Source organism: Papio anubis, chromosome 4 (genome assembly GCF_008728515.1).
Source record: "Papio anubis isolate 15944 chromosome 4, Panubis1.0, whole genome shotgun sequence".
Taxonomy (NCBI): Eukaryota; Metazoa; Chordata; class Mammalia; order Primates; family Cercopithecidae; genus Papio; species Papio anubis.
The window spans coordinates 169,097,640-169,122,211 of NC_044979.1; the positions used below are offsets into that span (position 1 = coordinate 169,097,640).

At 38.0% G+C, this 24,572-nt stretch overlaps 2 protein-coding genes across 2 annotated transcripts in view; one reads left to right on the forward strand and one right to left on the reverse strand.

The window, feature by feature from the left end:
- SON (SON DNA binding protein) overlaps window positions 1-24,572 on the forward strand; it is a gene marked incomplete in the record, with an annotated part of 32,513 nt that overhangs the window by 7,438 nt on the left and 503 nt on the right. The window contains 9 exon segments of the mRNA NM_001169043.1: window positions 3-3,729; window positions 5,500-5,660; window positions 7,574-7,720; window positions 7,925-8,113; window positions 15,524-15,634; window positions 17,656-17,772; window positions 21,978-22,125; window positions 24,242-24,313; window positions 24,426-24,541. Of these exon segments, the coding sequence (NP_001162514.1) occupies window positions 3-3,729; window positions 5,500-5,660; window positions 7,574-7,720; window positions 7,925-8,113; window positions 15,524-15,634; window positions 17,656-17,772; window positions 21,978-22,125; window positions 24,242-24,313; window positions 24,426-24,541 (4,788 nt within the window).
- DONSON (downstream neighbor of SON) overlaps window positions 8,479-24,572 on the reverse strand; it is a 29,200-nt gene continuing 13,106 nt past the window's right edge. The window contains exon 11 of the mRNA XM_031664849.1: window positions 8,479-9,293. The gene's annotated coding sequence lies outside the window, so the exon portion shown is untranslated. The remainder of the gene's footprint in view (window positions 9,294-24,572) is intronic.

Here is a 24,572-nt window from a genome sequence, read left to right on the forward strand (position 1 = left end):
TGGACTCCCAGATGTTAGCAACCAGCTCCATGGACTCCCAGATGTTAGCAACCAGCTCCATGGACTCCCAGATGTTAGCAACCAGCACCATGGATTCTCAGATGTTAGCAACCAGCACCATGGACTCCCAGATGTTAGCAACTAGCTCAATGGATTCCCAGATGTTAGCATCTGGCACTATGGACTCTCAAATGTTAGCTTCTGGCACCATGGATGCTCAGATGTTAGCGTCTGGTACCATGGATGCCCAGATGTTAGCGTCTAGTACCCAAGATTCTGCTATGTTGGGTTCAAAATCTCCTGATCCCTATAGGTTAGCTCAGGATCCTTACAGGTTAGCTCAGGATCCCTATAGGTTGGGCCATGACCCCTATAGATTAGGTCATGATGCTTACAGGTTAGGACAGGACCCTTATAGATTAGGCCATGATCCCTACAGACTAACTCCTGATCCCTATAGGATGTCACCTAGACCCTATAGGATAGCACCCAGGTCCTATAGAATAGCACCCAGGCCATATAGGTTAGCACCTAGACCCCTGATGTTAGCATCTAGACGTTCTATGATGATGTCCTATGCTGCAGAACGTTCCATGATGTCATCTTACGAACGCTCTATGATGTCTTATGAGCGGTCTATGATGTCCCCTATGGCTGAGCGCTCTATGATGTCAGCCTACGAGCGCTCAATGATGTCAGCCTACGAGCGCTCTATGATGTCCCCTATGGCTGAGCGCTCTATGATGTCAGCTTATGAACGCTCTATGATGTCAGCTTATGAACGCTCCATGATGTCCCCAATGGCTGATCGATCTATGATGTCCATGGGTGCCGACCGGTCTATGATGTCGTCATACTCTGCTGCTGACCGGTCTATGATGTCATCGTACTCTGCAGCTGACCGATCTATGATGTCATCTTATACTGCTGATCGTTCAATGATGTCTATGGCTGCTGATTCTTACACCGATTCTTACACTGACACATACACAGAGGCATATATGGTGCCACCTTTGCCTCCTGAAGAGCCCCCAACAATGCCACCGTTGCCACCTGAGGAGCCACCAATGACACCACCGTTGCCTCCTGAGGAACCACCAGAGGGTCCAGCATTGCCCACTGAGCAGTCAGCATTAACAGCTGAAAATACGTGGCCTGCAGAGGTGCCATCATTACCTTCTGAAGAGTCTGTATCGCAGCCTGAGCCTCCTGTGAGTCAAAGTGAGATTTCAGAGCCTTCAGCAGTGCCTACTGATTATTCAATGTCAGCATCAGATCCCTCAGTTTTAGTATCAGAGGCTTCTGTGACTGTTCCAGAACCACCGCCAGAGCCAGAATCTTCAATTACATCAACACCTGTAGAGTCTGCGGTAGTAGCAGAAGAACATGAAGTTGTTCCAGAGAGACCAGTGACTTGTATGGTGTCTGAAACTCCCACAATGTCAGCTGAACCAACTGTGCTAGCATCAGAGCCTCCTGTTTTGTCAGAGACAGCAGAAACATTTGAATCCATGAGAGCCTCAGGATATGTTGCCTCAGAGGTATCTACATCCTTGTTGGAGCCAGCAGTAACTACTCCAGTGCTGGCAGAGAGCATTCTGGAGCCTCCAGCCATGGCTGTTCCAGAGTCTTCGGCTATGGCTGTCCTGGAGTCTTCGGCTGTGACCGTCCTGGAGTCTTCAACTGTGACCGTCCTGGAGTCTTCGACTGTGACTGTCCTGGAGCCTTCGGTTGTGACTGTCCCGGAGCCTCCTGTTGTTGCTGAGCCAGACTATATTACCATTCCTGTGCCAGTTGTTTCTGTGCTGGAGCCTTCTGTGCCTGTCTTGGAACCAGCGGTGTCAGTCCTTCAACCTTCTATGATTGTTTCAGAACCATCTGTTTCTGTCCAGGAGTCTACTGTGACAGTTTCAGAGCCTGCTGTCACTGTCTCAGAGCAGACTCAAGTAATACCAACTGAGGTGGCTATAGAGTCCACACCAATGATACTGGAATCTAGTATCATGTCATCACATGTTATGAAAGGAATTAATCTACCCTCTGGTGATCAAAATCTTGCTCCAGAGATTGGCATGCAGGAGATTCCTTTGCATTCAGGTGAAGAGCCACATGCTGAGGTACACCTGAAGAGTGACTCTTATGAAAGTGAACATGGTATAAATATAGACCTTAATATAAATAATCATTTAATTGCTAAAGAAATGGAACATAATACAGTGTGTGCTGCTAGTACTAGTCCTGTTGGGGAAATTGGTGAAGAGAAAATTTTGCCCACCAGTGAGACTAAACAGTGCACAGTATTGGATACCTACCCTGGTGTTAGTGAAGCTGATGCAGGAGAAACTCTATCTTCTACTGGTCCTCTTGCTCTGGAACCTGATGCAACAGGAACTAGTAAGGGTATTGAATTTATCACAACATCTACTCTCAGTTCAGTTAATAAATATGATATTGATGTATCTTTAACTACTCAAGATACTGAACATGACATGGTAATTTCCACCAGTCCTAGTGGTGGTAGTGAAGCTGACATTGAAGGGCCTTTGCCTGCTAAAGATATTCATCTTGATTTACCATCTAATAATAACCTTGTTAGTAAGGATACAGAAGAACCATTACCTGTAAAAGAGAGTGACCAGACGTTAGCAGCTCTGCTCAGCCCTAAAGAAAGTAGTGGAGGAGAAAAAGAAGTACCTCCCCCTCCTAAAGAGACACTGTCTGATTCAGGATTTTCTGCCAATATTGAGGATATTAATGAAGCAGATTTAGTGAGACCATTACTTCCTAAGGACATGGAACGTCTTACAAGCCTTAGAGCTGGCATTGAAGGACCTTTACTTGCAAGTGATGTTGGACGTGACAAATCTGCTGCCAGCCCAGTTGTAAGTAGTATGCCAGAAAGAGCTTCAGAGTCGTCTTCAGAGGAAAAAGATGATTATGAAATTTTTGTAAAAGTTAAGGACACTCATGAAAAAAGCAAGAAAAATAAGAACCGCGATAAGGGTGAGAAAGAGAAGAAAAGAGACTCTTCATTAAGATCTCGAAGTAAGCGTTCCAAGTCTTCTGAACACAAATCACGCAAGCGTACCAGTGAATCTCGTTCTCGGGCAAGGAAGAGATCATCTAAGTCCAAGTCTCATCGCTCTCAAACACGTTCACGGTCACGTTCAAGACGCAGGAGGAGAAGCAGCAGATCAAGATCAAAGTCTAGAGGAAGACGATCTGTATCAAAAGAGAAGCGCAAAAGATCTCCAAAGCACAGATCCAAGTCTAGGGAAAGGAAAAGAAAAAGATCAAGCTCCAGGGATAACCGAAAGACAGTTAGAGCTCGAAGTCGAACCCCAAGTCGCCGGAGTCGGAGTCATACTCCAAGTCGTCGACGAAGGTCTAGATCTGTGGGTAGGAGAAGGAGCTTTAGCATTTCCCCAAGCCGCCGGAGCCGCACCCCAAGCCGCCGCAGCCGTACCCCCAGCCGCCGGAGCCGCACCCCCAGCCGTCGAAGCCGTACCCCCAGCCGCCGGAGCCGCACCCCCAGCCGTCGGAGCCGCACCCCAAGCCGCCGGAGAAGATCGAGGTCTGTGGTAAGACGACGAAGCTTCAGTATTTCACCAGTCAGATTAAGGCGATCAAGAACACCCTTGAGAAGAAGGTTTAGCAGATCTCCCATCCGTCGTAAAAGATCCAGGTCTTCTGAACGAGGCAGATCACCCAAACGTCTGACAGATTTGGGTGAGTCATTTTAAAATTTAATGGGATGGTGGTAGAAAATGTTTTAAACCTTAATTTTTTCTGATCTTGAGTCAAGTGAAATATTTACTTACTGGTTTAGGATCAATGTTTCTGTCTTTAAGTTTTTATGATTAAATGGTACTGTATTTAGGAAGTACTGGGATCAGTGTATTGAAATTAGAGTTAAAAAGTCCTGTGTCGGAGTATAGTAGAATCAAGGTGTTTCCATACTTGAATGTTTTATTTTGTTTCAGTTATCTTGCCATAGCTAAAAATGGAAAGCAGAAGCAGATGTAGAACTCTAGCTAAATTAAAAACAAGCTAAGTGTATGCTCAGATTGTTATTTTATGTGTTCACATCCTTGCAAATAAGCCTAAAATTACAATGTTCCTTTTTAAATAAGTTAACATATCTTAAAATGGCATTATAGGACTGTTAAATGTTAGTGAAGGTAATTCCGATTGGTATAGTTGGTAATGGAAGTGAGTAGGGAATTCTGCATGTGGGGGTTATTTAACTGGGTAGGTGATACTAGCTAAATAAAGTTAAATATTTTAGATCAGAGTGATTTTTTAATAACCCGTTCTGCTTTACTTTAAAAATAACTGCTCTAATTTCCCCTGATTTTAAGTAGTGTACAGAGGTGATTAAAACTTGATTGATATGCATGATTACCTATAATATGTATGGATGATTTATCCTTATCCCAGTATACTGGACATTTCTAGGCCAGGATTGACTAAAGAAAAAGAGGTTAAGAGTAAAAAGGGAGAATCTGCATTCAGTTCAACAGAAGTTTTCTGAGTTCTTTTTTATTCACAGCAGTGGAACAGGATGTAATTCCTCAAGTGATTACAAGTTGGTGGAGGAGATATGGGTAAAATGCATATATGTCTCTCTTACCAAATAGTAACACTAAGAAAGAACAGAATGTAATTGCTATAATACTGATAGAGGTGAGGTACTTTAGGAATGCAGTGGGAAAAGGAATGTTAATTCTGACTTAATGACAACTTGTTGGATGAGGTGGCACTTACGCTGGGCGCGGTGGCTCATGCCTGTAATGCCAGCACTTTGGGAGGCTGAGGCGGGTGGATCATCTGAGGTCAGGAGTTCGAGACCAGCCTGGCCAACATGGAGAAACCCCGTCTCTACTAAAAATACAAAAAATTAGCTGGGTATGGTGGCACACGCCTGTAGTGCCAGCTACTCGGGAGGCTGAGGCAGGAAAATCGCTTGAACCCGGGAGGTGGAGGTTGCAGTGAGCCAAGATGGCGCCACTGTACTGCAGCCTGGGCAACAGAGTGAGACTCTGTCTCAAAAAAAAAAAAAAAAAAAAAAAAAGAGGCACTTTAACTGGGGCTCAAAGAGTGATTTAAGGTGTCAGATTAGAAAGAGAGTAGGGTCGTGATAATTTTGTGAAATAAAATTGGCTTTGGCAGGTTTATATCTTAGAGTATGTGTAGTAGGGTGATCATTATAGTTGTGTAGTAACGTATTGTAATATGCAAATGGGAAACTCAATATGTGGACTCAATTCTTTGAATGAGGCCACTGCTTAAAAACTTTGAGCCAGTGGTTTGATCACAGGTATAATAGAGCAGAATATTGATGCCTACAGTTTTTTCCTTTTTTTTTCTTTTTTATTAGATACCCAAGTTCTTCAGTGGATCTAGGATGCCTTTAGTTTTGTTAGTATGTTAGACTTTTGGTGATACAAAATGTACAGCCTTTTAGGAAAACTGCAGCTTGTATTTTTCTTTTTACAGATAAGGCTCAATTACTTGAAATAGCCAAAGCTAATGCAGCTGCCATGTGTGCTAAGGCTGGTGTCCCTTTACCGCCAAACCTAAAGCCTGCACCTCCACCTACTATAGAAGAGAAAGTTGCTAAAAAGTCAGGAGGAGCTACTATAGAAGAACTAACTGAGGTAAGCTAGACAGAATTTGTTTTCATTCTTAAATGGATTATTCCAGTGATGTTGACTCTGGAGCGTGCCAAAACCCGAATTGTGGGCAGAACTGATAATGGCTGGCACCGAGTGGCCAAAACCCGAAATACAGATGTGGCAGCGGCAGAAGCTCTGTTTAGCAGGCCATTATCCGGGATGGCTAAGCTCCGCTAGCTAAAAGTTACTTCCCATTACTTTTGCTTTCCAGTTTTAGAAGCCAAACTGACTGAGGAGTGGGACGGTTCGTTTGAATGGAGGAGGTGTTGAGTGAGCAACACGCAGAAGCTCGCCTACAGTTTCGTTTCCATTCACGACGCGTTCACTGATCGCCACGAGTATACTGCATATACGCAAAGACACAGACAATCTTCAGAAATGATCTTTTGCCACCGGAGCTTGGAAATTAATAAGAATAGCTGGCCATTGCCTGAAAGGAACTTCTTTCGCATCAACATTTCGGGTTTTGGCTGTTTGGTACCAGCCATTGGCGATAATGGCCGGCCATTATCAGTTCTTCCTGCGGTTCGGGTTTTGGCAGTAACATATATATTTTAAACACACTTATTTTTGTTTTTAAAAGTTTGATCTTTTCAATTGAGGCTTTTTTGGGGCTTTGTTTTACTACTATTTTTTTGGTGTGGGTGGGAGGGGGGAGATGCTAAAATATTGCTGCTAGGATCCAGAAATACCACACTGTTTCATATATTGGAACTTGTTATTGGCTAGCCTTATGCCAGCCTGCCACTGTCAATATATTCTGTTCCCCTTGATTACAAGCTTAATATACTCTTGTGTTTTTGGCGAAATGAGCTTTTTATCCTATTGTAATATTTTCAATTGATAATAGATGTCATTAAATCTACTGCTTGTATAGAGACAGGTCTACCCAAATTTACTCTTGACCTTTTTATAAAGCCAGGTAATGGAGTCTGTTCCTTTGCATCTCAGGAAGGAATTGACTTTGCTTTATGTATCAGACCTCATCAATTGCACCCTCTCCATCATGCCTTATTTTCCTAAGTTCTCCTCAACCCACAAAACATTTATGGAGAGACATGTTGCTATCTAATCCTGTTGCAAATGTTTCAGATCTTTTGTTTTGCCATACATTTGGGAAAATGTAAAGCTTCTGAATCTGTTTCCTCGCTTAGATTTATTACAATATGAATTACAACTTTTTTAAAAAAAAGTTGAGGACCTTGTAAACGCTTCTATTGCTTATTTACCTAATCCAAGCTCCTTATCCAAAATGCTATGGACAGTTAATATTTTGCTGTTTTTGGCCCCATCTTCAGCCTTCTTGTCCCAAGTTTCTTCTCACCTTTTTACCACCACCTGAGTAGGATGACTTTTCCTTTCCCTACCAGTCTTTGTTCTTCACTATGAAAATCTGGCTTAGAACTCTTCAAGGAATATTCCTTGATTCTCTAACTCTGCCTGACTCTATTCTCTCTCAAGCCTTTGTTCTTTTAGCACTTATGTACTCAGTTTGTATTATATCAGTTTGCACTTGTTAATTGTGTTGCTCTGTAAAAGTGTTCAATTATTTCATGTATATGTATTCCTTCTCTTGTACTAGATTGTAAGCTCCTTGAGAGCAGGGACCATGTCTTCTACTTCTTCTTCTTCTTTTTTTTTTTTTTTTTTGTATTCCCCAGACAGTGCCCAGTACAGTGCGCTCTCTGCACATAGTAGGTGCTCAATAAATGTTGTTGACTGACCAGCCAGAGTGTGTTTAAATATTAGTTAATATGCCAAGTTATGTTTATCTATAACCTATCATGAATCTTGTTTAACTTTGGAAAGTTGCTTTTATGTGGTTTTGATTCTAAGAAATTACATGTTGTACATAAAGCGTAAGATTTATCTTTTGTTTGTTTTTACTTTTAAAGAAATGTAAACAGATCGCACAGAGTAAAGAAGATGATGATGTAATAGTGAATAAACCTCATGTTTCGGATGAAGAGGAAGAAGAACCTCCTTTTTATCATCATCCTTTTAAACTCAGTGAACCCAAACCTATTTTTTTCAATCTGAATGTGAGTATTAGTGCTTATGGATTGGTAAAACAGTGTAACTTGTGGAACTATTTAAATAAAACCCAAATCGAATTTAGTTTATTAATTTTTGTTTTAAATACTGTGAGAAATAATGTACAGTATCATTTCCTTCAGATGTCGAAAATCTCAGAAACCATTTAATGCAGATATTGAACTTTAATTAAGAAACACTTTATTTTTTAGATTGCTGCAGCAAAACCAACTCCACCAAAAAGCCAGGTAACATTAACAAAAGAATTCCCTGTATCATCTGGATCTCAACATCGGAAAAAAGAAGCGGATAGTGTTTATGGAGAATGGGTTCCTGTAGAGAAAAATGGTGAAGAAAACAAAGATGATGATAATGTTTTCAGCAGCAATTTGCCCTCAGAGGTAAGTAGGAGGAATATTATGTATTTTTCCTTTTTTATACCTGAATCTGCCATTTCATTGTTATTTTATATCTGATTTGGATTCTGTTTCACTCTTCTTAGGGCCGGGTTAAACGGCAGGGCCGGGTTAGACGACAGATGAAACAACCCGCAGCTTCTCATTTGACAGTAACTCGATGCAATTCACTTTGTGGAACCAAGCCACAAAGTGAAAAGCATCGAATTGCAGAGAACAGTGTTATCACATCCCTACCCAACATTGGGCCCTCCCTGCACTTGTGGGAAGGTAGTCCAAGGTACAACTATTTAGCTTCCCGATTTGCTTCAAGGCTCTATAGCTCTAGATTTTGGTGGTAGCAAATTTATCGGGTGGAGGGATTGAGCGGAGAGGGGCAGATCCTCAGGTTCAACACAAGAACTGGATTGGAAAAGGTCATTGTAGGCTGATGTGAGCATCTTGGGTACATAGCCCATTGCCCTTAATGATGGTTTCTTACTGTTTCTCTGGGGTGTTTGTCAGATAGCCTTTAGTTTTAATTATTTTTCCTTCCCTTTGCTACCTTGGCCCTTTTAAATTCTTGTGTTTAACCTAATGCTCAGCCTTGGTACTCCATTCCCTTCTCCTTCCCCCCTTTGCTACTATTAAAAGTCGGAGAAGTGGAATTCACACGTTGAAATTTCCACGGGGCTATAGTTGTATCTTAATAATGCCAAGTGTCAAAACAACCCCATTAATATGCCGCCTGATTAAATAATGTGCTGCTAAATATAGTGCACATGAAAACAGCAAGACTGTATATATATGTAAATATATATATATATCTGTATCTTTGTATGTATCTCTGTATCTGTACCTTTGCTGTATCTTTTAATAAACAGTTTACTTTTATTTAACTTGTTGTGCAAAATCACGCTTGGGGGATCTGGGAGGGTGGAGTTTTAATAGGGGGGTGGGAGTTTTAAATACTACAGATTAGTTGTCATCACCTCTTGCCCTTGGTTTCCAAAGCCCAGACTTTTGCCAAGGACTGGACTAGGTATCTGATGCCCATCTGGACATTTTTCTTGCAGTTCTTGCATATGTAGGTCAGAGACACCTGTACTCTTCACGGCAGGTTCCCTTCCTTGGCTTGGCCGTATCATCATCTTCCAGTAAACACCTCCAATTCAACAAATAAAACCTGTTTATAAAATCAGACCGTGAACAGAACCCAAATCAGAAACTTTCTGATAGCAGTACTTTTTTCCCCAAGCTATTCACTGGTGACATTTTCACTTTTTTTTGTTTGACCTGCAGCATTTTGAGAACAAGTTCTATAGAGTGAAGCTGGACATGATAACTAGCCAGTGCAACTTACAGTTACTGGTGATAATCTGTATTCCCATGGGATTCAACAAGTGAAGCAAGTTATGCCATCACCAGTTGAGAGAGAGAGAGAGTTGGTTTGGATATTTTAGTGAGACCATTTGAGTTGTTAATTCCCAAATCAGGCTACCTGCATATCTCAAGAGGGAAAGGTTAACTGACATTTGCAGCTGACATAATCTTCTTGTAGCTGAATATAAACCATGATAAGAGGGTTGAACAGACTTACTTAGAAATCCTAATATGTATGCTTTTAGTAATTTCCTGCAGATTAAGCATTTAAAAAAGAGTTAGGAAAAAAAATAGGTAAGGAGAGAGTTTGTATGACAAATATTTTCCAGTGAAGTGAAGACTTAACAAATATTGCAGAATTCCAAGGGATCTTCCTGAGAAGATAAGTGAGCATAACTGTTTTGAATTTCTTCAGTTCAATCATGGGGAAAGTGCTTAGTAACTCCTGATGCTTACACTTTTTTGAGAGAGAGAGAGAGAGAGAGTGTGTGTGTGTGTGTGTGTGTATGTATGTGTATTTGAAATTTAGTACTTAGCCATTTTCAATCTCAACACTGTGGTGCCTTAGCCTTGTTTGTCATCAAAAGTTGTCAGATTTTAAAGGTTGAGGAGAATTATTCTTAAATCTGGTGGGAAAAGTTGATAGAGAAAGGTACTCAAATAATGGTGACATTATTATTTTTTGTTAAAAAAATTTTTTTTCTTACCAAAGAAGAATCCTAGAAGGTAAAATTATTTTACAATTCTTTTCAAAGGGCTAAATGAATAAAGCAGATGATGTCTCTTTTGGGACAATATATGTAACTATTTGATATAAAACCTCTTAAAGCTACTTACAAGATTAGACTGAAAAGAACATACAGATTAATTCTAAAGAGAAGAATCCCAAAATACTGGGGCAAAGAGACAGGATTGCCTTTTGCTTTCATATCTGCACTTTTACCTGGCAATAATGTTAAAACATGTAGAGGAAATAGTCACAATTTAAAATGTTTAGTTGCGGTTATTTAGCTACCATCTAAATATACTATATTGTATATATAGAAGGTAAAAGTAATGAATTTATTATTTATACAGTTAGTGTTATATATACCAATGTTGTGAAATACTTTTGGTAACATTTTATGGGAGCATTAACCCTTTTGATTCCTTGTTAGAGTTTGAAATAAAGGCTTCTAGAGTAAAAGGAGATAGTTCTTTTAAATGGTCAACCTTTGAAATGAATAGTAATTTTTATCTATGCCTTTTTCATTTTAATAAATATAAATGGAGTTTGTGGTTCTTTGTTCTTGAGCATAAAACATTTAGGCAAAGATCACAGATTTTATCTCCATAAGAGGGCTGAATTAGCTTTGCTATAATCCCTAATCCCACCAATTGTCTTGCATATGAATGCTCTTTGACATGAGTATGAATGGATAGACATTGTGGATGAAGCTGCATAAATCCATTTCTTATGGAAAAACAACTCATCAGACTGTGTGCGGTACTGCCATAGCATCGTCTTCATACTCAGAAACCAGCCAGCATCATCCTCAGTAAGGAGTGACTACAGAACTTTGACTGTATTTGTGTGAATTTGATTTATAAACAATGAAATAAAAAAGTTGGAAAACTAGTATTTTGAAAATAGTCCTCAGGAGCATTAATTCTTGGTAATAAAGTTAGCAGAGGTTTATTGAGTAGAAGATTAGGATGTAATCTTTGACATAAGTGCAGTAATAACTCTACTCAACCATTACCATGGATTTAGTACCAATCAAATGTTTTAGGGGTCCAGAGGTAGTATTGTTAAGGTCTAGTGAATGCTTAGATGTTAAGATCATCTTTATCTTAAGCAGTTTGCTGGTTTGTATTACCAAATCATATTTCCACATCCCAATGGAATTAAATTTTTTTAAAATTTATAAGCTCTAAATGTATAGGAAAACTTGGAGTAAAATGAAAATTTTAATTGGAAATTAAACACATAGGTTCTGGCACTGCTAGAATGTGTAATATACAGCCTTGTTACTAATTCTTTTCTTCCTAGATTCTCTTATGTGGTTAACGCTGAATTTCTCTGAACCATTTAGTAGGTTATCTATTTGTTTTCCCCTTGTACTTCATTTAGTCTATTATACACTAGATAATTTTGTATGATACAATAAAAAGATTTGTAATTCACTTTTTAAAGCCAACCAAACACATAATGGGGACCTTCTGTGGCTTAAATTTTTATAGTTGTCATTTTGCTCTTGTATGCATGAACCTCTTTATATTTTAATATTTGCTAAATATTCTAAAATCATGTTTTATATACAGGCCAGATGCTTTTCTTTAGGTCTATTTTCTTATAATTATAGTTTGCCTTTTATGCCTGCTTTTAAGGTATCTGTGATTACCAATAATGGACAATAATTTTCTGGTTATAGGTATTTTCCTTATCTGACTCACCCCATCCTAACAATTATCTTTAGCTCTTTTATATCCTTTCACTGATACTCTAAGAAGTCTCTTAAGATACTTGTTCTTTTTATGTCAACAGTTGTGTTAACAAAAGGAGTAAATTGATTTAGAAGAATTTCCTAAATGAGAAATAAAAATGTAAAAGGCCCTTACATGTACAATATAGATCATGAAATGCATGTTATATGGTGCCAACTGCATTATATAATTTCATTATTCCTCAGACACCTTTGTGGGTTTTATAAGTAGTAGTTGTCTGCTTTGTTGCTGAGGGAGAAAGAGTGAAGAATTTGGGCAGTTTTTATTAATCTGAGAATTGTAATTCAGGACACTTTTTATGTAAATTTCACCTTTTAGAGCAAAGGTGAAAGGTCAGTAAACATTTCCCCCATTATTAGAATATTACTACAGAATTATTTTTATACATTAGGTAACGTGCTAGTCTATAGTGTATTGGTAAAAACTAAGGCTTGTTGATGACAACTTGATAATTGTATTCTACAGATTAAAGATTCTTTTTACCAGTTTTTGGAAGGGCCTTTTACCATAATTTTGGTGCCTTTCTTACATTTCCAGTTTCTGAATATTAAAGGATAGTTAAGATTCTAAAGCTCTGTTGTCCAATATAGCAGTTACCAGCCAGTGAAAAATCAGGTTTTTAATCACACTAGTTACACTTCAAGTGCTCAGTAGTGATCACTGCAGGAAGTTGTACTGGGCAATGCTGCTCTAAAGGGTAGCTGTGCTATTATGAGTGATACTGATAAGTAACATCGGGTCTGACCCTTAAAAATTGCTGCTTTGGGGATTGTATTGGCTTTTTATGCCTTATTGTATAACTTGTGTTACCTTGAACGGCTGGAAACAGGCTTTTTGATGTAAACTTTAGAGGATCCTTACGAGGTTAAGATAATCTTGAGTCATTCTACTTTGAGTGTGTTTTCGCATTTAAAAATAAAAATATGGCCAGGTGCAGTGGCTCACGCCTATAATCCCAGAACTTTGGGAGGCCATGGCGGGGCGGATCACTTGAGGTCAGGAGTTCGAGACCAGCCTGACCATCATGGAGAAACCCCGTCTCTCCTAAAAATACAAAATTAGCAGGGGTTGGCGGTGCGTGCCTGTAATCCCAGCTACTCAGGAGGCTGAGACAGGAGAATCATTTGAACCCAGGAGGCGGGAGGTTACAGTGAGCCAAGATTGTGCCGTTGCACTCCAGCCTGGGCAACAAGAGCGAAACTCCATCTCAAAAAAAAAAAAAAAAAAAATATATATATATATATATAAAACTAATAGTCAAATTACTATTTGGTAATACATTTTTGACATGAACTTGCAGCTCCCTTGGTAAGTCTGTTGAAGAATAAATGTTTTACTACCTCAGGAAAAACATAGTTGTAATTTTATTTAAATATCAAGGTTGCTATAGTAAAATTCCTTTCAGAGTCACATGAATTTAATATGAAACACTAAGATTTGAAGAGTTCCATTCTGGGGATAAATGGTGAGGCATTTAGGTTACCTGTTTAATAAGGGCTAAGAGAGAAAAATATTCACAGGTATAATAGTTTGCTTTCTACTTGGAAAGAATTAGTTTTATTCTAGAAGTTATATTTTAGAGCCATCTGAATAGATTTGTGGCTAATTTATAGTTGGAAATTAGGGATCAGGAGTTGGGATAGTGGGTAGACACATTTTCCCCAGTATCCTCTCAGATTTTAGCGTTTTTAGAATAAAAGCCTATTATTTATGTCTAAGCACACTTTAACACTTAGATTTATAGAGGCTGCTAGGAAAAGCAAAGTAAGTGTGACAAGGTTAATGAGACAGTACTTGTCTCATGGTGTGCCTTCAAAAATTACCTTGATAATCCTAGCTGACAAAACATCTTAAGGTAGGCCTAGGGGTACGTGAATTTTCACCTGAAATATCTGCATTCTCATGTAAAGTCCCAAGAATCAAACAGACTTAACAAGTAAAAGACGAACATACTAAGTTTCTTAGTGTTTCAGTCTCACTTTGCTTAGATTAATATTTCTAATAGGTCTTAGAAATATTCTAATTTGTGTGATGATTTACTTAAATCGACTTAGCGAAATTATAGTTGAGATTCAATTTGAAAGATGTATTCTGCAGTTGCTTATTAGACTGTTTATAGATCTCTAGAAAGATTATATATTAAACAGCCTAATTACAGAAAAATTTAATTTTGTTTTCATTTTAAGAAGGCATTATATCAGAATCCATACTTTCTTAAAGAAAAACCTTGAGTTAGCTAAAGGAATATTAGTTCATTAGCAAGGTAACTAAGAATTATGGAGGATTAGAGGTTCTGGAGGATTAGAGGTTCTGAAGGTAAGAAAGATTGGTGAATCCTTATGCATGAGTTATAATTATTCTCATAGTCATACAGCCTTCTCTACTAGACAGGTCTTATTCTTCAAAGAAGTCTTTTATACATGATACATAGTCTTAATAACAACTAGCCTCTACTTGTAAAAAAGAAAATCCATAGCTGTTAGCTCTTTACTGACTTACCCATGTTTGTTATGTTCATGCAGTGTCTACTTACTCTTTGTATATGAAAACAGCAAAACCTTCCATGTCAGATAAGCATTTTACAAAAATGAATGTTATTGTGTGAGATAACTAGGAAATATTAATAATGTTAAGAACAAAAACCAAGAAATGAGTTGATACAGATCAACTCGAGCTTTTAATTTTAGAACAAAAAAAGTACCAAATACTTATGTTGATGTGTTTTTCCTTCTGTGGTTAAACCTTCCACGAATCTGACAAATTAAGAATTGGCTCCAAAGATTACTTTTTTAAGAAAAGTTTCTTCCACTTGCCATAAGGTTTTAAAAGGTAGAATATGAGCTTTGAAAAGAAAGACCTACGACTTCAGACACTTAAAAGTGTTTCAGTTGATGTTATGGACTTCCACAGAAGTATTATAATTATAAATAGTATAATATTATACTTAAGTAGTATGTATAAACTGAAAACATGGTTTGCTTATGTATATCCTGAATATATTGTTTAAAGAAATTGGGTTCTTAAGACCAAAGTGTCCACAACGGGAAGATGTTAAAGATACGCTGATGAGTAAAAGAGCGATCATAATGATTTTCTGCTTGCTTATTCAATAATTTTGCTTACTGCTTCTGAAGGTTATGCTAATGAGTAAAATGAAAACTGCTAAGGAATGTAATAACCTTTACCACAGTTAAAAAAATTTGCAGTTTACTATAAATGGCTTTCAATCACGAAGGGTAGAGAGTTTTAAGTTCTTAATGGAATCGTCTATGATTATAGTTTGATATATATAATAGAAAACTGACTAAATTCAGTCAGATTTTGGGTTCAGTTCTGCTGCCTGTGTGATACTTTGTAATTTATCTTAATCCTCTTCTGTTTTCCAAGACTACTTTCTCTTTTTGAGTCTTCTCCCTATTTTCCAAGATTATTAGTATATAAGACTATTATTTTGTTTTTGACATGTAGCAACTAAAGATATGAGTACTTTTCAGAATTTAGGGGACTATGGTAATTTGAGATAATTATCTGTGTTTTCTTTCGTAGCCTGTGGACATCTCTACAGCAATGAGTGAACGAGCACTTGCTCAGAAAAGACTCAGTGAGAATGCATTTGACCTTGAAGCCATGAGCATGTTAAATAGAGCTCAGGAAAGGGTATGTAGCAGTTTTTTTTTTTTTAAATTATTATGTACCTTCAGCCAGCTCACACCAATGTACCAGTTTTAATGTCTAAATAAGAATTTCGCTAACTAGTTAAGTTGTAACATCATTTACCTTATTTTAAATGTCTTATTTTAAATGAAAGTGATTTGAGGCTTGATCATTTATTCAATAAATGTTTATTGTTTACTATGTGGCAGGAACTGTTTCTTGAGAGAACAAAATAGAAAAATTTCCCTGTCCTCAAGGAGTTTACAATCTGGTGTATAAAAACAACTAAGTGCCTACAACCCTATGAAATGTGTAGGTAGTAATAACTGCAATATTTCAGCTGAGAAAACTGAAGTAAAGAGTGGTTAAGGCCAGGCGTGGTGGCTGACGCCTGTAATCCCAGCACTTTGGGAGGCTGAGGTGGGGACAAGGAGTCAGGAATTCGAGATCAGCCTGGCCAACATGGTGAAACCCCGTCTCTACTAAAAATACAAAAATTAGCTGGGCATGGTGGCGCACGCCTGTAATCCCAGCTACTCAAGAGGGTGAGGCAGAATTGCTTGAACCCGGGAGGCGGAGATTGCAGTGAGCCAAGATGACGCCACTGTACTCCAGCCTGAGCAACAGAGTGAGAGACTGTCTTGAAGAAAGAAAAAAAAAAGAGTGGCCGGGCGCGGTGGCTCACGCCTGTAATCCCTGCACTTTGGGAGGCCGAGGTGGGCGGATCACGAGGTCAGGAGATCGAGACCATCCTGGCTAACACGGTGAAACCCCGTCTCTACTAAAACACAAAAAAAATTAGCCGGGCGCGGTGGCGGGCGCCTGTAGTCCCAGCTACTTGGGAGGCTGAGGCAGGAGAATGGCGCGGACCCAGGAGGCGGAGCTTGCAGTGAGCCGAGATCGCGCCACTGCACTCCAGCCTGGGCGACAGAGTGAAGACTCCGCCTCAAAAAAAAAAAAAAAAAAAGAAAAAAAAAAGTGATTACGTGATATCCATGGTCACACAACTAATTAGTGGGGGAACTGGGATTCAGACCCAAGCAATCTGAATCTGGAGTCTGTGCTTTTAACAATGGACAGCCTCTCCATTTCATTTCCTACTGTTTTATGGTAAATCAGTAAGTACATGTTCAGACAGGAAATACGTTGCTGATATAGCAAGGTGTTTAGTAAATCTAATTTGTGTGAATGATAGCTGATTCTTTATCACAACAAATGTTGGCGACTGAAAAAAAGTGTACAAGCTTTTTTAAAAAGTTGTTTTATGGCTGGGCACAGTGGCTCACGCCTGTTATCCCAGCACTTTGAAAGGCCGGGGTGGGTGGATCACTTGAGGTAAGGAGTTCAAGACTAGCCTGACCAACATGGAGAAACCCTGTCTCAACTAAAAATACAAAATTAGCCAGGCATGGTGGCGCATGTCTGTGATCCCAGCTACTTTGGAGGTTGGGCAGGAGAATCGCTTGAACTCGGGAGGAAGAAGTTGCAGTGAGCAGACATTGCACCATTGCACTCCAGCCTGGGCAACAAGAGTGAAACTCCATCTCAAAAAAAAGTTGTTTTATGTATTCAAGTGGACAGTTTCCTGTATTTAAACTCTTTAAACCTGTGTCATGAATTTAGTCTGTATTTATAATGTCTCAAAGGAAGTAATTAAGAATCCAGGCTGTCATGACATGTACTATAATACATTTGTATGAGATAGGTAGGAAGGGAGGGTGGGGACCCATTGCCATATGAGCTCTTATTTGCATTTTTAGTTTATCTGTGTGACAGTTTGAAGAATATTAACAGCTGTATTTTTTAGTAGCCGTGCTTTTAGATACATTTCAAAATCTTATTAATAGAATTCACTAAATGTTGTCAAACTGCTTATTTAGAAAGTAGGCAAACATTTAATGTTAAATATGGTTTAAAAGTTAAATATTTAAGTCTGCTTTTCAGCCATTTTTAGCGAATTATTACCAGTGACATTTTAATCAGGTAATTTTATTTAGTTAACTGAGACTACTACTTTTCTTCAGATTGATGCCTGGGCTCAGCTGAACTCTATTCCTGGCCAGTTCACAGGAAGTACAGGAGTACAGGTTTTGACACAAGAACAGTTGGCCAATACTGGTGCCCAAGCCTGGATTAAAAAGGTACACAGTATATGCACATATGAAAGTGTCAAACAAAGTTTAAATTTTTTGGAAACTTTATTAAAACTGCATGAAAAGACCAGTGACTCTAACCAAAGTTCCGAGTAAATTTGCTATGTGTATATGCTCCAGGGCGGACACTGAAGACGGACTGGATTCATGAGAAAATGGCAAATGTATAAATGTGGCTCAAGAGCCACTAATTTATAAGGTTATTTTAAAAATTGCTACTGCTGCTTTTGAAGGGGTGATTTAACTATATTTTGAACGCTAACAGCGTATCAGGTGCTGTTCAGAATATTCCACAGTTCCTGCTGGACTACTAACCTAATCATTTCAAAGCAGTGGTTCTCAAATTTTTCTTCATCATGGGATGCTTTATTACAGGTTTATTTTTGGTGGATCACTGCCCCCAAGAGCCCTCTACCACCTTAATTTTCCATTCCTCTATTCCTTTGTCCTTGCACCCCACCCGCTTCATTAGTGCCTGTGCCTTCTTGTAAGATCTCTTGGCCCTTGTTCCTTACTCCTCTTGTGACCTGTGGCCCAGGTCCTTTTGGTTGTCAGCTGCTGGTCACAGCAAGTGGTTGGGAGGCCCTAGTATTAGCTCTGCATGTGGTGATCTTGCCATGGGACTGGAAGGCTGAGGGAGGATGGCTGGAGTGGGGTGGGCTGTGGTGAAGGGGATGGGATGGAGATTAATCTGTGGACCACCATTTAGGCCCTAGTGGCCTCTGGTGATCCACAGGCTCAATTTGAGAACCACTAATTTCATGACAAAACAGATATGTAAGACCTAAAATCAAGGGAGAGGATGGACGCCTCGTGCTACGAAGATGTAGGTGCATCTGGTTTCAGATTCTGCAGTGAGACCTGTGAACTCCACCTACGGCTGCCTCATCACTGGGGGAGTCTTAGGTGGCTAAGAAGGGCATTCTGAAGAAACACCTTCTGGTGAAGGGACAAAGATTGGTTGGATGGGTGATGGGAAATTTGTTACAGGAGTACTGGCAGCATAGCAGTGCTGAAACTGGGAGGCCGCGTGGTCTAATGGATTGGGAAGGTTTCTTTATCCTGTTGTACTCCTGACTCCTTGTGTGATCGTGGGCAAGTAACTTTGGAATTTCAAAGTCTCCGAGGTGTCTAGTGGTAATCAGTAATGTGATGGTTACCTATAGAGAGTTGCTATGAGTGCCAGTGAATGAGCTGAATTTCTGAAAAATGAGACATTGGTTGCTTTGGGTATTTTAATCTTGTAACATTTATTTCAATTTTGATAGCTTTATCTTTGTTGATCTTACTAACAAATTAATATGAAACATCATGTATACTCACTATGCCTGCCTTTTTTGGGAAGTAGTTGCACTGATGTGTATAGTGAGTACACAGTTAGATTCATTAAGAAATTACAATTTCTGTAGTTTGCTGAGAGTTGGTGTTAGAATAAAGGTGAAAATATATATAGAAAAATATTTTAAAGATTGGATTAATCTTGGACTTCTGTATTATAGTTAGTATGAAAGTGATTTATATACTATTTGAAAAAATGTCTTACATCTTGGGCAGAACTATAAATGTACATCTATTTCTTTAGTTTTACTTTTTTAATACTGTTTAGTCTTGAAGCTTCAGCCGATATTTCAGGAAGTTAGAAATAAAGCTTATGGGTGTTAAAATAGGCACATAATACAGGCAATGTTCACTACTAGGTAGAAACTTCTGAATGTGCTTCCATTACAAAATTTTGGTCTTTATCTAATGATGTGCTGATCCATAATATTTGTATACTTCTAAATATGTTAATAACTTAAATAACTTTTAAAAAGTGAATCTTTTACTGACTCAATTGGTTTTCCCCTAAAACCAATTTCTTCTGGTATTTGCAGTCTTGTAGGCAGTTAACAGACTTTGAGTAAATAATTTTAAAATTTTAGTAGCACCTTTAAAAAAGACTTTGACTTCATATTTTATATAAGATACACTTTGGGAAGCAAATCATTTTGATAAACTATGCAATAAAGATATGCTCATCAGACCAAATTTTAAATTATAGTTAAAAGTAGAACTTACAGGAAAAGATTCATTTGTATAGAATTACTGAAGAATATTTGATGCTAGTATCAACTAAAAAAGAAACTTTTTAAAATTAAACATGGACCACAATATGTAGAAGTCATTAGGCAGCTGAAAATTTAACATGTATCATTCTTGTTAAATACCACAAAGATTATCTATTAATTAAATGTGTAATTGTGTTTAGAAAACCTGTCAAACGATCATTTTGGCTCTTCTTTAGTATAGTCCAGCATCCACCTATGTGTTAAAAAACACATGGAATACCAACATCCTCTGTGTTCTTTTTAGTTTGTTGCAGTATATTTTTAGATTTTTAAAAAAGCAAAGTTTTATCAGTATTCTCATTAATCAGTAAAACACTTAAAATAGTTGGTTTAAAAGAACTTTTATTTCTGGAATGGAATGATTTGGATGTGACCTGATAAATAGAGTTTATTATTGTGGTCTCATTAAATTAATCAGCTTTTTCACATTGGGGTAAAGAAACAGATGACGATACTAGGGAATGGAAACAAAATTGGAAACTTGGGTTATCTGGGGATTTGTATTGTACTCTGCACAGTTGCCCTTTTTTTTAGGAGTGTTCCCTGGAAAAGAGGGACGGATGAACCTGGAAGTAAGTAAAAGACATTCTAGGTGTGTAGCATCAAGGCAGTTAATATCCAAGCATCAGCTTTCTCTTTATACATCTACACTGCATGGCCTGCACCAAATAAGGAACTGAACCAGGGGTATGTTTTTACCTCCACAGCTGCCTCCTTCCATCAGAGCATCTTGATGAACTTAATGTCTAGTCACACATCACTGGCATGTTTTCTCCCCAGCATTTAATTATAAAGCTGGGAAACAAAAGATGATAGTTTTACTACTGCATACAAACATGTTTTTTTTTTTTTTTTTTTTTTACATTCAGTATTAACTTATCAATATAGGAGATGTGAATACATACTATTTCCTGAGCTACCAAAGTTTTTTTACTCTGTTGATAAGTTAATGACTTTTGCTATATGTATATTTATATATATATTTGGTAGAGAACATAAAAACCTAAAATTTAGTAACAAGGGGAAAATAAAGCATGATCTGGAGATACATGTTTCAAATTTTTAAAAAGTGGCCATAAAGATCAACAGTAGAATTTAATACTGTTTGTTATATGTACATGGATGCCCTTTAATAAGAGGCATTGAATATTTCTTAACCTGTAAAAATAAGTGTTGATCATGCTAATGTATATACTTGTGCATCTTAGGACATTAAGTGGTTTGCTGCTTTGATGGAAATTATGGTTCAGTGGGTTGGATACAAGAGAGATGATTGTTCACAGAATAACCTGTGAACTTTCACCCCTCTGTATGGAAACTTGTTTCAGGGCCAAATCCTTGTAGCTGTCTTCTTGCCCCGGTCAGTGCCAGCCGTACTATTCACAACATTGCTGCTACCGAGGCCTAGGTATGTAAACATTTAAGGAGTTTTTTAAAAGTCTTTTAACATCAAGCTAGGTTTTAAAAGAATTCAAATTCATTTTGGCATACTTACAGGATATTTTATGTGATTGTTTTCTATTTGTTACTGTGTAAATTTCAGGAGGTTTTTTTTTTTTTTTTTGGCTGCTTTAGGGATTTTCTAAAGTAAAATATTTATACTTGCTTTATAGTAGAATGGGGAAGAAAACTTTGGATGACAACAGTATGCTTCTTCAGTGTCTAAACTATTTCTAAGTGATTTTTGGGCTTTATTCATAAACTAGGTACACCTGGGACAATTAATATCATTGATTGTTTTAACATTGCCTTCTTTTTATTTTGCAAGCTAAGAAGAGATACCAGTGAACCTAAATAGTGGACGAAAACAGGAGTGTTCTAATTTTTTTTTTTGAGGGGGGCACGAGGGCTACTGTTTCAAAACTGCCATTTACTTGTCTTATTTAACTTCTAAAATACTATTACGTTAATGTGAAAATAATCAGAACATACACACTACAGTATGTATATAGAGGAATTTACATTTAATTGCTATAACAGATCTAGAAGTAAAATAAGATTCCTCTTTTTCGAAAGTAAACAATGAATCTGTTACCACATTCTAACTGTAAAATGGGGACATTTTACCTTTCTTTCTTTGGATAGGATCAGTTCTTAAGAGCAGCCCCGGTAACTGGAGGAATGGGAGCCGTTTTGATGAGAAAAATGGGCTGGAGAGAAGGAGAAGGATTAGGAAAAAACAAAGAAGGCAATAAGGAACCCATTTTAGTTGATTTTAAGACAGACCGAAAAGGTAATAAGTTCTTTTTTGAAATGTTTATTAACACCTCCTTTAACGTTACCTTTAATATATCCTTTTGAACCCAGTGATCTTGAACTGAAGGCATTTCTTGTATATATACAGCTATTTGTCAGAAAAAACAATAACCCCTTTTGGGGTTCACAGAAGCAGCTTACTTTTATATAACTATGGATAGAGACACCAGTTTGAACTTTTAAAAGGCACCTTTTGTTATGCTAGTTGCTAAATATGGAAATGTGTATATATCTAATTATATTATTACACCTCCAAATTCAACCAGATTTCATGTTTAGAAAACAGGATTTCCATTTTATTTTCTCTTGACAAAGAACCATCCTTATTTCTAGTTTGGTTTATTTTTTATTTCCTATTACAATGCTGTTTAGTCTAGATTTCATAAACCCTGTTTGCTTTTTTTTTTGTTTTTTACAAGCTCAGTAGTTTAGTTGGGTTAGAGTATAGTAGACCAGCTGCTGACAATAATGTTACTTCTTCCTGTTGCCTGGTGTTAAGGCATTTTGGAACCATTAGCATTGACTGTATTTTCCTTTTACCTTCAGATACCTGGGCAGGACAGCACTGTGTCTTCCATGTAGCTTGTATGTAGTTGTTAAGTATTTAATCGTTCCCACAGATAATAGCTAATTGGCATCTTTTAAATAACTTCTTCCTTTGGAATAATGTAAGTGGAATCACGAGAGGCTTGCCAGCTCAGTATGATTTTTTTATAGCTTGTTTAAACCTCATTTATAAAAGCTGGCAAATGTAAAACTGGGATTTATTTTCATCTTTGTAATCAAATAGTAAGTTGAAGCTAACTTCAACAGTTAATCTGTGTTAATGAATTTGGAAATGAACTAGCTTTGCACCAAATACTTTGGTGTAAGTATTGTACAATTTCAGGAAGCGTTCTCCTTGGAATTGTGGGACATGGCCTGACTGTAAGCTCTCGGAGAACCACAGATTTCCCAGGATAGGTTTGGAAAAGCTTGTATTAGCACGGAATTATTTAGCAAAGGTTGAAAAATTTCCTGTAACATACAAGATGAGCACCCCACATCTGGAAACCTGAAATGCTCTAAAGCAGAAAACTCTTTGAATCCTGATATGATGCTCAAAGGAAATGCTCACTGGTGCATTTTGGATTTGAGCCTCTTCAGATTTGGGATGCTCGACCAGTAAATACAATGCAAATATTTGAAAACCTGGAATCATGCGACACACTTCTGGTCCCAAGCATTTTGGATAAGGAATACTCAACCTGTATATGGAATTGGGAAAGCAGTGTTTGGGTTTAGCAATATAGCTAATCCCCTTTGTAATAAGCCTATGGAGAGGGAGGTTATGTAGAAAGGTTATGTTCATATTTTGAGAACATCTCCCATTTGTTAGGAAGGGAGAGGAGAGTTTGCTAGGAAAAAAGGGACCTATTTTATTTGGAGACAACCGCTTTTTTCACCTTTTTGGTGGCTTAAAATCCTAACCTTTTTTGGAAGAGTCTTAACTGAGGCTTTTTTGAGAGAGTAAATCTGCAGAAATCATTTGGCAATAAACTTTTTTTTTTTTTTGAGATGGAGTTTTGCTCATTGCCCAGGCTGTCAATGGCACGATCTTGACTCACTGCAACTTCCGCCTCCTGGGTTCAAGCGATTGGCCTGCCCCAGCCTCCCGAGTAGCTGGGATTACAGGCGCCTGCCACCACGCCCGGCTAATTTTTGTTTCTTTAGTAGAGACGGGGTTTCACCATGTTGGCCAGGCTGGTCTCAAACTCTTGACCTCAGGTGATCCACCTGCCTCGGCCTCCCAAAGTGCTGGGATTACAGGCGTGAGCCACCGTGCCTCTGTCCATACTTAAATTTTTGTTTTCTGTTTACATTTGGTATTACAATTTCTCATACCAAAGTCTATGAATATTAAATATAAATTTATATGCTGAAAAACAGTAAAAGAGAAGAAAGAGAAGATTGATAGAGAAATCAAGTGTACTAGGAATCTGTTGATTTTATCTGAAGGCATACATTTTGAGGGTCAGACTCCTACAGAGGAATCTTTGTTTTAAAATGGTGCTTTGAAAGTTATTTAGTGAACAATTTTTTTTTTTTTAAAGGTCTTGTTGCAGTAGGAGAAAGAGCACAAAAGAGGTCTGGGAACTTCTCTGCTGCAATGAAAGATCTGTCAGGTGAGAGCACATTTTTGAATTTCCTCTTACCCTAATCCCACCTTGAATTCATTATTTGTTGCAGAAGTTGGTAGAAATAATTTAAAACTGGATATTTTTTCCCCCACTGCAGGCAAACATCCTGTGTCTGCTTTGATGGAAATCTGTAATAAGAGAAGGTGGCAACCACCTGAATTTCTGTTGGTCCATGATAGTGGCCCTGATCATCGCAAACATTTTCTCTTTAGGGTAAATATGAATTTCTGCACTAATTGTATAT